Source organism: Vulpes lagopus, chromosome 20 (genome assembly GCF_018345385.1).
Source record: "Vulpes lagopus strain Blue_001 chromosome 20, ASM1834538v1, whole genome shotgun sequence".
NCBI classification, from domain to species: domain Eukaryota; kingdom Metazoa; phylum Chordata; class Mammalia; order Carnivora; family Canidae; genus Vulpes; species Vulpes lagopus.
The window spans coordinates 1721426-1734032 of NC_054843.1; the positions used below are offsets into that span (position 1 = coordinate 1721426).

The 12607-nt window shown below is 67.2% G+C and overlaps 1 protein-coding gene across 2 annotated transcripts; it reads left to right on the top strand.

Annotated features, from left to right (window-relative positions):
* The first annotated feature begins 500 nt into the window (after positions 1–500).
* On the top strand, positions 501–10163 carry CFAP410 (cilia and flagella associated protein 410). Of its 2 annotated transcripts, none has more exons than XM_041735288.1 (7): positions 501–677; positions 2634–2652; positions 4044–4090; positions 6305–6534; positions 7236–7503; positions 7749–7839; positions 9677–10163. In XM_041735288.1, exons 1-7 carry the CDS (start codon positions 601–603, stop codon positions 9806–9808), a joined length of 864 nt encoding a protein of 287 aa, XP_041591222.1. In that variant the 5' UTR covers positions 501–600; the 3' UTR covers positions 9809–10163. The 2 variants fall into 2 exon arrangements, with proteins under 2 accessions (XP_041591222.1, XP_041591223.1); XM_041735289.1 differs by having other exon boundaries at positions 7335–7503.
* The last annotated feature ends 2444 nt before the right edge of the window (positions 10164–12607 follow it).

A 12607-nucleotide genomic window follows, 5' to 3' on the forward strand; every position in this document is an offset into this window, starting at 1 on the left:
TTGAGGCTCAAGGGCAGGGGTCTTGGGCTCTAAAGGCTGGGGTCAGGGGCTCTAAGGCGCAGGGTCAGAGGGCTCTAAGGCTGGGGTCAGGGGCTCTAAGGGCAGGGGTCAGAGGCTCTAAGGGCTGGGGTCAGGGGCTCTAAGGGCAGGGGTCAGAGGCTCTAAGGGCTGGGGTCAGGGGCTCTAAGGGCTGGGGTCAGGGGCTCTAAGGGCTGGGGTCAGGGGCTCTGAGGACCAGGGGCTGGAGGCTCGGGGCCGAGGGCTGAGGGCTGGGGGGCGGGGGGTCGGACGGGTCCTCTCCGGGTCGCAGCAAAACTGCGTCACCTGGGCACCCCCTTCACGGCACATGCGCAGGCCTGGGCGCGCTGCCCGAGGGGCGGGGCTAGGGCGGTCGGGGCGGGGCCAACGCTCCCGGCGGCCTCACTGCGCTCGCGCCGCCCCGCCTCCTCTCGGGGAGACCAATGGACTCGCGGGACACGCCCCTGACGACGCTGGCCCCGCCCCCTGGAGACGGGCCGCCGCGGCGCGGAGCTCCACCCGGCCAGCGGGCTGCGGTCCGGGCCAGGCGGGGCGCGGCGGGGTCCCGGGCGTCCCTGCGCCATGAAGCTGACTCGGAAGATGGTCCTGTCCCGGGCCAAGGCCTCGGAGCTGCACAGCGTCCGGAAGCTCAACTGCTGGTGGGTGTCCGGGGGCCGGGGTCGTCCTCGCACGCTACGCCCCGCCCAGCACCGGGGTCCCGGGAGGAGGGGACCCGGGAGGAGGGGACCCGGGAGGAGAGGGGGCGCTGGAGGTGAGGGACCTGGGAGGAGAGGGGCTGGGAGGAGGGGACCCGGGAGGAGAGGGGCTGGGAGGAGAGGGGCTGGGAGGGGGGGACCCGGGAGGAGAGGACCCGGGAGGAGGGGACCCGGGAGGAGAGGGGGCGCTGGAGGTGAGGGACCTGGGAGGAGAGGACCTGGGAAGAGAGGGGGCTGGAGAGGGGACCCGGGAGGGGAGGGGACGGGAGGGGGGGACCCGGGAGGAGGGGACCCGGGAGGAGAGGGGGCGCTGGAGGTGAGGGACCTGGGAGGAGAGGACCTGGGAAGAGAGGGGGCTGGAGAGGGGACCCGGGAGGGGAGGGGACGGGAGGGGGGGACCCGGGAGGAGGGGACCCGGGAGGAGAGGGGGCGCTGGAGGTGAGGGACCTGGGAGGAGAGGACCTGGGAAGAGAGGGGGCTGGAGAGGGGACCCGGACGGGAGGGGACGGGAGGGGGGGACCCGGGAGGAGAGGGGGCGCTGGAGGTGAGGGACCTGGGAAGAGAGGGGGCCAGAGAGGGGACCCGGGAGGGGAGGGGACGGAAGGGGGTACCCGGGAGGAGAGGGGCGCTGGAGGTGAGGGACCTAGGAGGAGAGGACCTGGGAAGAGAGGGGGCTGGAGAGGGGACCCGGGAGGGGAGGGGACGGGAGGGGGGGCCCCAGGAGGAGAGGAGACTCAGGAGGAACAGGCCCAGGAGGAGGGGACCTGGACCCAGAGGCCCCCCACACCTCTGCTCCAGCCGGGGAGCAGGGAGCACCTGCGGAGGAGCCACCGGAGTCGGGGTGGAGGGGAGCAGGTGCGGCCACAAGCCGGGGGGCCACTGCCACAGATCATTCCGGAATTGTTACCCCTCTGGGTGGTGGTGGTGTTTCAGACGCAGGCTCCAAACTGCTCCCTTTGCTGGAAACCGCTGAGGTCTCCCTGTCGGCCTGGATAGCTCCTTCTGGAAGGGCCTGAGTCGGACATGGCCAGCCGTAGGGAGCCAAGTCTCCCAAGCAGGGGGATGGAGGTGACTAACACCGTCCAGTGGGGAAGTAGAGGCTGAGTCCAGAGTAACCAGGTGGTAGACGTTTCTGTAACTGAGTCCTGTTGGGGAGGTGCTGTCCCCAGGAGCCCCGCTCTGGGAGGAGACAGGACGGATGGAGGAGCTGTGGGGTCACTGCAGGTGCACACGTCTGGCTGGGCCAGGGGACGACTTCAGGAACTCCGGGAGGATCTGCAGGTGTTCCCTGGGGGCTCAGGGCAAGCCCTGTAGATGGGTCGGTGGAGGTGGGCCGTGGGGAGCTCAGCCCTCCTCCCAGGACCTCCTCCCAGGCCGCGTCGGCACGTTGACTGCAGGGAGCTCGGCCCTGTCACTTGTTCCCGTAAGGCCCCTCTGTTTGGCATGAGGTGGCCAGGCTGCGTCTGAGCAGGGAGAGACAAGGGCCTGCTTGAGGCTTTCCAGCCTTTGTTTCGAGAGCTGCCTGTTCAGCCATTGGACGTGGCCCCTGACAAGGACTTGCTTGTTCGCTGCATCAGTGGGGGACGTTGTCCGGCCTTGCCCCAGCCTGGGGAGTCAGTGCATCTTTGTGTCCTCCAAGTGGAGCGGCCCTGCTGCTCCTCAGTCTGAGAAGCACCCGTCAAGCACCGAGCACAGAGACTTTTGTTGGAAACAACCACGCAGCAGTGTTTGACACCTTTGTCAGTCCTCTGGACGGGCTAGGCTGGCCCTGACCTTGTCCTTGACATCGTAGGATTTCAGTTTATAGGCATCTGTCATTAATTTTTGGGATTTCGGTTTCTAATTTTTTTTTTCTCAACTTTCACAAAATTAAAGTACATGTGTCTTTTCTTTCCCTAGGGGCAGCCGTCTCACAGATGTAAGTATTATGCGGAGCATCTCCAAATGCTCTCTGGTCCCAAAAGTGGAATCCTGTCCCCCAAGAGGACCGGTAAATTTGCTGAACTGCATGCACTCAGTTCAACCCCAAATCTGGTACTTTGTGTTTATTTAGTATAACTTTTCGCTAATTGTTTCACGATTTTCGTAATGTGGGATGACTAATGAAAAAGCTATTTCATGCGTCCTGGTTTATTTTGACGTTCCTTTAAGAATTCTCCCGCTGATGAAAGGCTTCACGTCCCAGGTCTCAGGAAGCGGATCCCAAGTCGGCTGGGGAGGGATGCTGGGGGCCTGCATTGCTCACAGGAGACGTGCACTCTGCTGGGAGGCCTTTTCCTCAGGTTCCTGGGCTGCATGTCACCGAGGACGTTGCTCAGCTCAGCTCCTGCTCTTAATGGGATCCAGTGTTGTGCTCCCCACCCCCGGGCCATGGCGGGAAAGGATGGGGCCCAGAGTGGGGGTCGGGGAACAGCACCCCAAGCTGAGCTGGGAGTCTGTGAACAGATTTCTTCCCCTTTCTCTCTGAGAACGAGCATCCCTGACTTAACACAGGGATCATACTGTGTAAGAAAAGGTCACACGTCTTTTCCTTCTTTCTTTCCTACTTTTCTAACTTGAACTAAACCTTCACTTGAAAACAGAGTCAGAAATGCAGCTGAGACCCTGGGCTATCCAGGAACGCTGATTCCACCTCACGCTGCAGCTGAAATGCAGCATATCCAGCTGCCAAAAACAATCCTAAAAAACAAAATTACCACCATAGCAGAAAACAAGCCCATGGGGCGTGCGATGCATCCGAGCAGCCCGTGAGCCTTGGGGTCAAGGGCCTCGTGTGGCCCAGTGCTGGCGTGTGGCAGACCCTGTACTGCCCGTCGGCCACACAGTTGGAGGCCGTCATGGGCCAAGCCGAGCACCAGTTGCTCTTTCCCCTGAGTTGATGCTGTTAACACGGTAATGAGAGCCAGTCCCAATCCTGTCTCCCTTTTGGCCCCGCTCCGTTGGCCAAGCCCTCCTGTGTCTCAGGGACAGCAAAAGAAAGGTTCTCGGTCCAGCAGAGGGGCCACAGAGGCCCCCGTACGTGATGTCTTCTGAGGGCACCGAAGGGCAGGGCTTCGGGCAGCGTTTGGTGGCGGCGATGCTGTTACCACATCCCGGAGCAAGCGCGTGTCCCCGGGGTTGAGGGAGCCCGAGCAGATGCAGCGTGCGGAGTCTGGTGCAGAGCCCGCGGCCCCGTGTCCCGTGCAGCCCCACTGAGGCGAGGGCGCTCCGCCTGGGCCGTGGGGGCGGGGCCCACCGGGCGCCACGCGTGTCTGCACTGGGCTCGCAGGAGCGCCCGGCCGTGCCCCACCCGCTTCCTTCCCTCCCTAGGTCTCCATCTGCCGGGAGATGCCCAGCCTGGAAGTGATCACCCTCAGGTACTGCGCCCGCTGTGCTGAGTCACGGGGTCACCTGAAAACTCCCGACAACAGTGTGTCTGGGGGGGCCCCTGCGAGCTCTGCCTGCCCGCGCGGACGGGTCCCTGGCCCACCCCCTCGAGCTCGCCCTGCTGTCCCGGCCCACCCTTGCTGCGATCGTGGGTGCAGCCCCCACATGAGCAGCCCCGTCAAGGCGGCCGCGTCTGCCCCAGCGCCCCTGCCGTTTTCTGCCCTCCGGTTCTGGTGCCGCCAGGAGCTCTGCTGGTCTCTGCCCCACGCGGTCCCTCGATGGCAGCTGCCCCTCTGGAGGCGTTGGCATCTCAGGCAAACCGGGGATGAACCAGACGCTGCCGATGGGATTTCTGGCAGCTGTGCGCTCTGGAGGGTTGGGGGTAGGCGGGGAGTGTCGTCCTCTGCCCCTGAACAGAGGGGATTCTCTCCTGCCCGCTCGGGACCCAGAAGGGAGCCGGGGATTCCCACTGCTTGCCAGATGCTGGCTCTCGCACCTTGGGCAAGGCTTAGATCTCTGGGCCTCAGTTTCCCTATCTGTAACACAGACATAGTACCGGCGCCTGCCCTGTGGGGCAGCGAGCGCTGGGTGCCGGCAGAAGACGGAGCGCTTAGCGAGCATGCGTGCACCGTGTCGCCGTGTCGCTGGCTTGCTAGGATTATCAGTGAAGTGGAGACCTGAGCCCACACCCCAGAAAGCCTTCCCTGACGATAAACGGATTGCCCTTCGTTCCTGAAAATAGGCGAGCCCCGAACCCTGGCCCTGCCCGCCCGAGTGACGTGGGGCACGTCGCCGGCCCTCCTGAGCTGCAGCGTCGCTCAGGCTTGTGGCTCAGAGGACGGACAGAAGGCCCGGGGGTGTTGGCCGAGCTCAGGTGCCCGGTGCCCGCGCGGCTGCGTTGGAACCCGAGTGTAAACCGCTGCGTGAACGCGGGATGCCCGTCCCTCACTGGGGTGCAGTCCCGTCCCTTTGGTCTCGGAGCCTCGTGTTGAGGCTGCCGTAACAGTCCCGCACACCGGGCGGCCCGTGGACGACAGACGTTGGGTCTCAGCCCCTGAGCTGCGCGTCTGAGATGAAGGTGGCATTTGCCGTGTCGGGGGGACCTGCGTCCTGGTTCACGGACAGCCCTCCTGCTGGGTCTGCGTGTGCGGGACGGGCACGGGAGCTCCAGGGGCTCTTCCATGAGGGCTCCCTGAACCCCGTCACCTTGGCTGTTAGGTTTCAGGGTATGAATCTGGGGGGACACGAATACTCAGGGCAAGCACGGTTAGCCCCGTGGTCCAGCAGGAGGATGGCAGGCTGGGGTGCAGGTTCAGATGTTCACGCGGCGCCCCGGCCTGTGCCTGGGACGGCTTCCTCAGGCTTAGAGACGGTGAAGCCGAAGTCCTGCTCTGGGCGCCGTGGCGTCAGCCGCAGACCCGGCCCTCAGTGAAGCCGAGCGCCCCGCTCCCCACTGGCAACTCCGTTAACAAGCGGGGGGCCCACTGCGGTGCTGCGGCTCGGGGAGGAATTACGACTTCCTGCCAGACAAATGCAGCCCCCAGCAGAGAATGTTCTAGGTGGGCGTTCCTGCAGCCGTGCCCTCCCGTGCAGGGAACAGCAGCGTCCCTGCAGCCGTGGAGGGCGCTCCCGGCCTGCGTCACCCCGCCAGGCACCTGCCCTCTGCTCCTGTGGAGCTGGGAGGGTTTCTGCTCGTGTCCGCGGAGGCCTGCGGGGTCTCAGCCTGGAGCCCACACGATTCCGTCTCTGATGTGTTCACAAGTCCGCGGAGCAAAACTGAAGCGCACGTACTTCGTCCCCTCCTGGGGCTCGGGCTTGGAAGTCGGGGCTCGGTTCTCGCAGCCTGGGGCTTGCTCGTGTTTGCTGTGGGTTTTTCTGGCCGCCGCCTGCTGTGGGGCGCAGAGACGTCCTGTGAGGGAGGGTGAGCCCCCCGCCTCCCCGTTGACCCCGTGAGGCCTGGACCGAGCAGGAGGCCGGGGCCTTGCTCGCTGCTGCTCACGAGTCCAGTTCGGGGACTTCCTGTCCTCGCGGTTTGTCCTTGGCCCAGGGTCTTTGTCGACCTTGACTCCTGCTGTCCGGCTCTGACCCCCTTCCCAGGAGAGGGCAGGTGGGCTCCGTCCTGGTGTTTGCAGTTGACACGAGGGCCTCGGGGGAGGGGGGCAATCCTCCGCGAGTGGGGCGCTGACCGTGCTGTCCCCCTGCAGCGTCAACAGCGTCTCCTCCCTGGAGCCCGTGAGCCAGTGCCAGCAGCTGAGCGAGCTCTACCTGCGGAAGAACCGCATCCCCAGCCTGGCGGAGCTCTTCTACCTGAAGGGCCTGCCGCGCCTGCGCGTGCTGTGGCTGGCGGAGAACCCGTGCTGCGGCACCGACCCCCACCGCTACCGCATGACCGTCCTGCGCAACCTGCCGCACCTGCAGAAGCTGGACAACCAGAGTAGGTGCCTGCTGCGCCCCACAGCCCGGGGGGGAGTCCCTTCCTCTCCTCTGCCCTTCCGGCACCTTCCAGGAGCCGGCAGGTGCCCCCTCCCTGTGGGCTCCTTGGGGGGGCGTCCCCCAGGCTGCTGCCCCTCGATTCGCAAGTGTGAGTGGGGAGGGATCACCCGGGGCAGCCCAGGCAGACGCAGGATTGCGGGGGCCTCGTCACCCTCCACCTGCCTGCTGCTGTCGTTTCTTCTGCTCCTTCCCTGCTCAGAACACTTGCCTGGGGCCCCGGGGAGCCCGTGAGAGGGTCCGGCTGGGCTGGCAGCGTCCCTGCTGGAGGCCGGCGGGTGCCTCCCCGTGGCGCTGATCGCTCCTTCTCCACCTGTCCTCCAGGGCCTGCATTCGGAGGCCCCTGGCACCACCGTGCTGGGCCCTGACCCTCGACACACACGCGCACTTCCCCCCAGGTAGACAGCTGTCGCGTAGGTTAGCTCAGGGACCTCAGTCCACGCGGGAGTGCAGCAGACCGTGGGCCGTGTGGTCTGTTCCTTTTGACTATAATTTGGCTCTTCACGGACACTTGTCTGGAGCAAGTGTTGAACTTGAGATTCACGTCCAGCCGGTGCCAGGGTGGGGCGGTGACAGGCAGGACCCGGCCGCTCTCAAGGAGCTGGCCAGCAGGGTGGACCGACGGACCCCGCTTGTCTAGAGCAGACTGTGCCCGGTGTGGCCGTGGTGGCGAGCCGCAGTCCGGGGGGCTTCCGTGGGGCGCGTCCGCTCTGATGCTGCAGCTCCGCCCACTTCACTCTGAAGCCGTGACCGAGGAGGAGCTGTCCCGCGCGTTGATGGAGGGAGAGGAGGTCACGGCCCCCGGCGGAGAGGGCACGGGAAGCAGCCGGCCCGAGATGTCCTACACCCTGAGCGCCGCGGACGCCACTGCTGACACCCAGCAGGACACGCTGAGCTATGGCGAGGAGACGAGGTGCCTGGTGGCGGGGGCGGCGGGCCTGCCCCTGGGGCCCCGTGGAGTCGGAGCCGCTCAGGGCCCGGCTGCAGCAGCCTGGTGGTGGGGCGGGTGAAGTGGGCCGGCGGGCGTGGGGCACCCCTGGCCCAGCACTGCAGTCTCCCGGGGGAAGGCCAGGTGGCTGTGGCCGTGGCCAGCCGAGCCGCCGTGCAGCGGGGACGGGGCGGCTGGCCTCACACCTTCGGTCCCTGTCCTTCCTGCAGCGTCCAGGGCCAGCTCGGCCTGAAGTCCCCTTCCCGGGACCGCTTCCCTTCCTTCTCGCACAGGGAAGCCGTGAGCAGTCGCAAGAACAGGGTGAGCGTGATGGGGACAGCACCGGCTGAGGCGGCCACCAGCTCCCTCTGCCCAGAATGTGGGGACGGGGGACGGGGGTGCACGGGCTGAGACACCCAGGGACTCGCAGAGCGAGGCCCCCGAGGGTGGGAAGTGGCTCTGAGCTACACTGGAAGTGACACACCGGAGGGGGTGTGTGTGCAGCTGAGCTGGCTTCAGTGCACAGGGGCAGCCCCAGAGGGACAGGAGACCCCCGTCCGGCCCGCGGGCAGCTCTGGGCAGCTCTGGGCAGCTCCGGGCATCTCCGTGCAGCACGTGGGGCCAGGCGGGCCGAGCGGCAGGCCGAGCCCTGTTGGGCAGGTTGCTGTGGCGGCACCTAAAGCTGCAGAGGTGTGCTGCTCGCGGGGACGCCTCCCACCTGCAGAGGGACAGACACTCCTGTCCTGGCGGGGCAGTTCTGCGCCACCGTGGCTCCTCAGGGTCCCTGTAAGGAGGAACAGGCTCAGAAGTAGGCTACGGGGGCCGCTCCGTCGAAGGCTCCGGTCCTTTCCACGTGTCTGCCGCCTGTGTCCTTCTGGCTTGTTCTGGGGCGTGTTCCCCTCCAGGTCACGGGCTGGTGCTCTGATCCAGGCTCATACCCAGGAGGACAGGGGCCATTTCTTCCTGTGTCCTCTCACTGGGGAAGAACGGCTGCCCTGTGTCTTCCTCACCCGGCAACACCGGCTTCATCAGCTGGATTGCTGGATTGCTCACGTCCTGAGTGTGAGCCCATCACCAGCCAGAAGAGCGGGGTCACCACCGTCAGCTTGGCCCAGTGGGGACCTTGCCTCCTAGTCACATGGGAGGGGGGCTGCGTGAGCAGAGCCGGGGTCTGTGAGGAGGTCCGTGACCCCCCAGCGCCTGCTCCCCACTGCCTGGCTGTCCTAGCCCGTGGGGCCCCAGAGCCATCCGACCAGTGCTCACATGGGAAGGGCTCCACAATCGGGGTGGGGGCTGCCAGCATTCCCTTGAGGACCTGGAAAGGCTTATGGAAGGCACAGAGGGTTGGACTTAGGCCCCATCCCGGGGGGGGGGGGCAGCCCACCCTAGGGGAGAACTGTCCCCCCAGAGTGGCTGACAGCCGTGACTGCAGGCTGGAGGAGATTCTGGGCAGTTGTCACCGTCCTCCGCAAGGTCCGTGCACAGGCCCCCCCAGCACAGGAGGAGCCCCCGGGGCAGGCCAGCGTCTGCAGAGCCCCGAGCTTGCACACTGCTCCAGCCCTGTACCTTCCATAAATGCAAACTGAAACCATCAGATCCGCTTGCGCAGCCAGAGCCACTTCTGGGGACAGCAGGGAAGGCCCTGGCTCTACTCCGCCCGTGACCCGTGGCCTGTGGCCCCATCCGCCCCCGGGAGGTCCCGCAAGCCCCAATGGCAGGATGCACAGGGCCAGGGAGGTATAGGGGCAGGGATGGAGCAGGACCCTCGAGGGGTGCCAGGGGTGGGCGGGGGCCCTGTTGCTCAGCCCCAGTGTGGCCCTCGGAGCAGATGTCACCTTGCCACCACGTGCCCCAGCTCACCTCATAAGAGCCAGCCCAAGTGGCCCCCATGTGCAAAACCCTGCTTTGCTCCATGCAGATAGAAACCACGTGCACATGCCTAGCACACGCGTGTCTGTGTGATCGTGGTGCTGAGCGCTGCCCCGGGCTGCTCCGCCCCTTCCCTCCCGGCTGGGTGACCTCGGCCGGCCCTGCAGGCAGTGCAGCTCTGTGGGGGAGCCTCTGCCCGGTGTTCTCCCGGGGTTTCCTGGGGGGCCGCTCGCCCGGATGTACATGTCTGCTGGCCTGGTGGTCTCAGCCGGTGACCCTGTGCCCCCAGAACAATGTGCTGACCGCCATCCTGCTGCTGCTGCGGGAGCTGGACGCCGAGGGGCTGGAGGCCGTGCACCAGACTGTGGTCAGCCGGCTCCAGGCCTTGCAGAAGCAGGAGCAGCAAGAGGACGTGGAGTGACCCTCAGCGCGACCCCGAGCTGCCAGGCCTTCCTCCCGCAACCCCGTGCCCCAGCCCCTGGGAGGTGCGGGGTCACCAATACAGCCACGGCCTCCGCCGGACCCCGCTGAGTCCCAGCCTGTGGTCTGTGTCCCAAGAGGCTCAGGGCCGCCCGGGAAGGCCACGCCCTCGGTGTGGACGGTGTGGATGGTGCCCTGGCGGAGCAGGAGGGGCAGCGGGCCCCGTGCTGGGTGCCCTCCCCTGAGGGGCGCAGGTGCACGCCAGCCTGCACGGGGGCCCACCTGGGCTTGGCGCTTCCCGCCATCGCAGCGCCACCACCATCCCTAATAAATGTCTTCCCAGAGTCTGACCCGGAGCTCGTGTTGCCCCTGTCGGTTCTTGGCCCCAGTTGTGGGTTAGACTCTGCCCACGGCCGGCGTCCAGAATGATCTGTCCTTAGAGTGGCTTCGCGTCACCAGACCCACCAACCACCACAGGGCCGGGGCAGGGGAGGCCTGGGGCAGGATCTGGGTGCCACCGTGGGAGAGGCAGCGGGCGGGCGCCAGGGGGGCACCCAGAGATGGCACCTGAGGTGCGTGCTCCCGCGGGGAGAGGCTCAGGCGGGGGGGGGGGGGGGGTGCCCCCACAGCGGGGGGTGCCTCCCTGGCCGGGAGCAGCCAGGCGATCTTGCTGGCTCCCTCCGCCCCACTCCGGCTGGGGGGCACCCAGATCTCTGGATGTGTCCGTCTCTGTGAGCGAGGGGCTGCTGCCAGTGAGGGCCGCACGCCCCGTTGAACGTGGGCTGCGCTCAGGGAGCCGGTCTCCAGCTCGTCCAGCCTCACCGGGGCGGCGGGTCAGGGGGTTCCTCTGGGGTGTCCGTGGCCCCGCGGGGCCGCTGCGCCCACGCTCTGTGTGTGAGGAAGCGGTCGGGCTCTCCTACAGCCCCGTCTCGGGGAGCAGGTGGGGCAGGTGACGGTGAACAGCGCACGCACGCGCCCCTTCCCCACGCCCAGGCCGACTTCCCGCTGTGCCACCACCTGCTGCGCCTGGGGGACTGGGACTGGGACGGGCGGGCTGGCCCTAGACGCCCCTGCCTCGGCTCCCGGGGCGGCGGGTGAGCTCAGTGGGGGGAAGATGCGCCTCAAGGTGCCCTTTGACCTTGGCGAGGGCGCAGTTCAGGAGGACCAGGCCGGATGGCGGGGGCCCTGCTCACCTTGTGCCCGCCCCCGGGGCCACCCTGTTTGGAGGGAGGACACGGGTGGTCCTCTGGTGGCTGTCCTCCGGGGAGGCGTCACGGGGGCCTCTGTCCCCCCCAGAGGGAGCTGAGAAATGCTCACTGGTCCCCGTGGGGCTCTAGGGTCAAAGTTGCGGAAATTAGAGGAGAGACGGGGCGGGGGGCCAGGCAGCCGGCGTTCTCCGAGAGCAGACCCTCGCGCTCCTGCTCCCTGCGGGGCCCGGGGGCAGTGCGGACTTGCCCAGTGGGATGCCCCGTGCATCTGGGGCTTCCCCCGGGGAGGGGACACCCAGGGTGGCCTCGCTGAGTGTGCAGAGCTTGGCATCTGCCCAGCGAGGGGACTCGTCGCCGGCCCGCCCTCCTGCACCCCTGCGTTTCCAGTGCGCTCGGCCAGGCCGCGGCTGGCGGGGATGCGGGGACCCCACCCTCGCTCGGTGCTCTGCTGTCGCCGACCTGAAAGTCCCCTCACTGTGGGGTCTGATCTCAGACGTTCCCTGGGAAGTCCTCGGGGCTGACGGTCCTTCCATGAGGAAGAAACACCGTGTAGGTCGGGCCCGGCCGCCCGTGAGGGCCGCACGCTAGGGGGGCTGGTGGCCACGGTGCTCACCCGGGAGCCCAGCCTGCGCCCTCCCCTCCGCAGGGGCTGGCGGGGGCACACAGTGGGAAGAAAGAAGCCTGGGGAGGCCACCCAGGTGGTGTCGGCGTCCACATCACCCCTCTCATGGAGATGTCATCACGCAGGGAAACAGGGACAGCAAGGTCCCCGTGGTGCATGTCCTTACTGGGCCAGGGGCTGGGTCGGCGCCCCGATGCCGGCTGCTTCCCACCCTGTCCCCACACGCAGCCCCTCGGGAGAGGTCCCCTCGGGTCGTGGTGGGACACCTGTGTGCAGTCTCCCCACAGAATCATGGGACAACACTCAGGCTGCAGAGGCGAGGCCGCCTGCTGCTTCTCGAGGTCCCGTTAGCCGGGAAGATTCCTCGCGGGCGCTGTGCCCCGGAAGCTCGTGGCGGCATCCGTACTGCGCAGGGCGCAGCGCACACGGCGGAGGAACGGGCTTTGCGGTCACCCGTGCCCCCTGCCTGCTCTAGCAGCTTGTCCCATGGGGCACACCCGCCTCCACAGGGGGACGGAGGCTTCGGGGGGGCCGTCAGGGCTGAGAGCGGGCTCTGGGTGCAGGAGCCCCCGTGTCCAGCAGGCCAGCCTCAGCCTGGCGGGGTGACGGGCTGGGGACCCCTGGGGCGGGGCTGCTGCACAAGGCAGGGGATTGCTGCTCTGTGTCCTGGACCCCCCCTCCTCCCCTACCGCCCCCCACCCCCCCCCCCCCCGTGACCACACAGCATGCCCAGCCCCCCCACCCCGTGCAGCACACCCCTCCCAGGGCTCCCCTCCTCGAGCTCTGGAGAGCAGCGCCTGCTCCCCAGCTCTGCCTTCCTGGGCCTCCAGCACCCCCCTCGCCCCCACCATGCTCCCGAGGTCTGTCCGTGGCCCCACACCCCCACCCTGCTCTGAGAACCAGCTTGGTGCAGTCTTCCCTGCCGGTGAGGCTGGGCCTTGCTGTCTGTGGGATTCTCAGGGGGCCCCAA

What these genes read in the sequence shown, in the direction of transcription:
- CFAP410 (XM_041735288.1), top strand. Translation starts at nt 601, where the DNA reads ATGAAGCTGACTCGGAAGATGGTCCTGTCCCGGGCCAAGGCCTCGGAG. An exon ending in AGCTATGGCGAGGAGACGAG is followed by an intron (nt 7,504 to 7,748) that starts GTGCCTGGTGGC and finishes TCCTTCCTGCAG; the next exon opens with CGTCCAGGGCCAGCTCGGCC. An exon ending in TGAGCAGTCGCAAGAACAGG is followed by an intron (nt 7,840 to 9,676) that starts GTGAGCGTGATG and finishes CTGTGCCCCCAG; the next exon opens with AACAATGTGCTGACCGCCAT.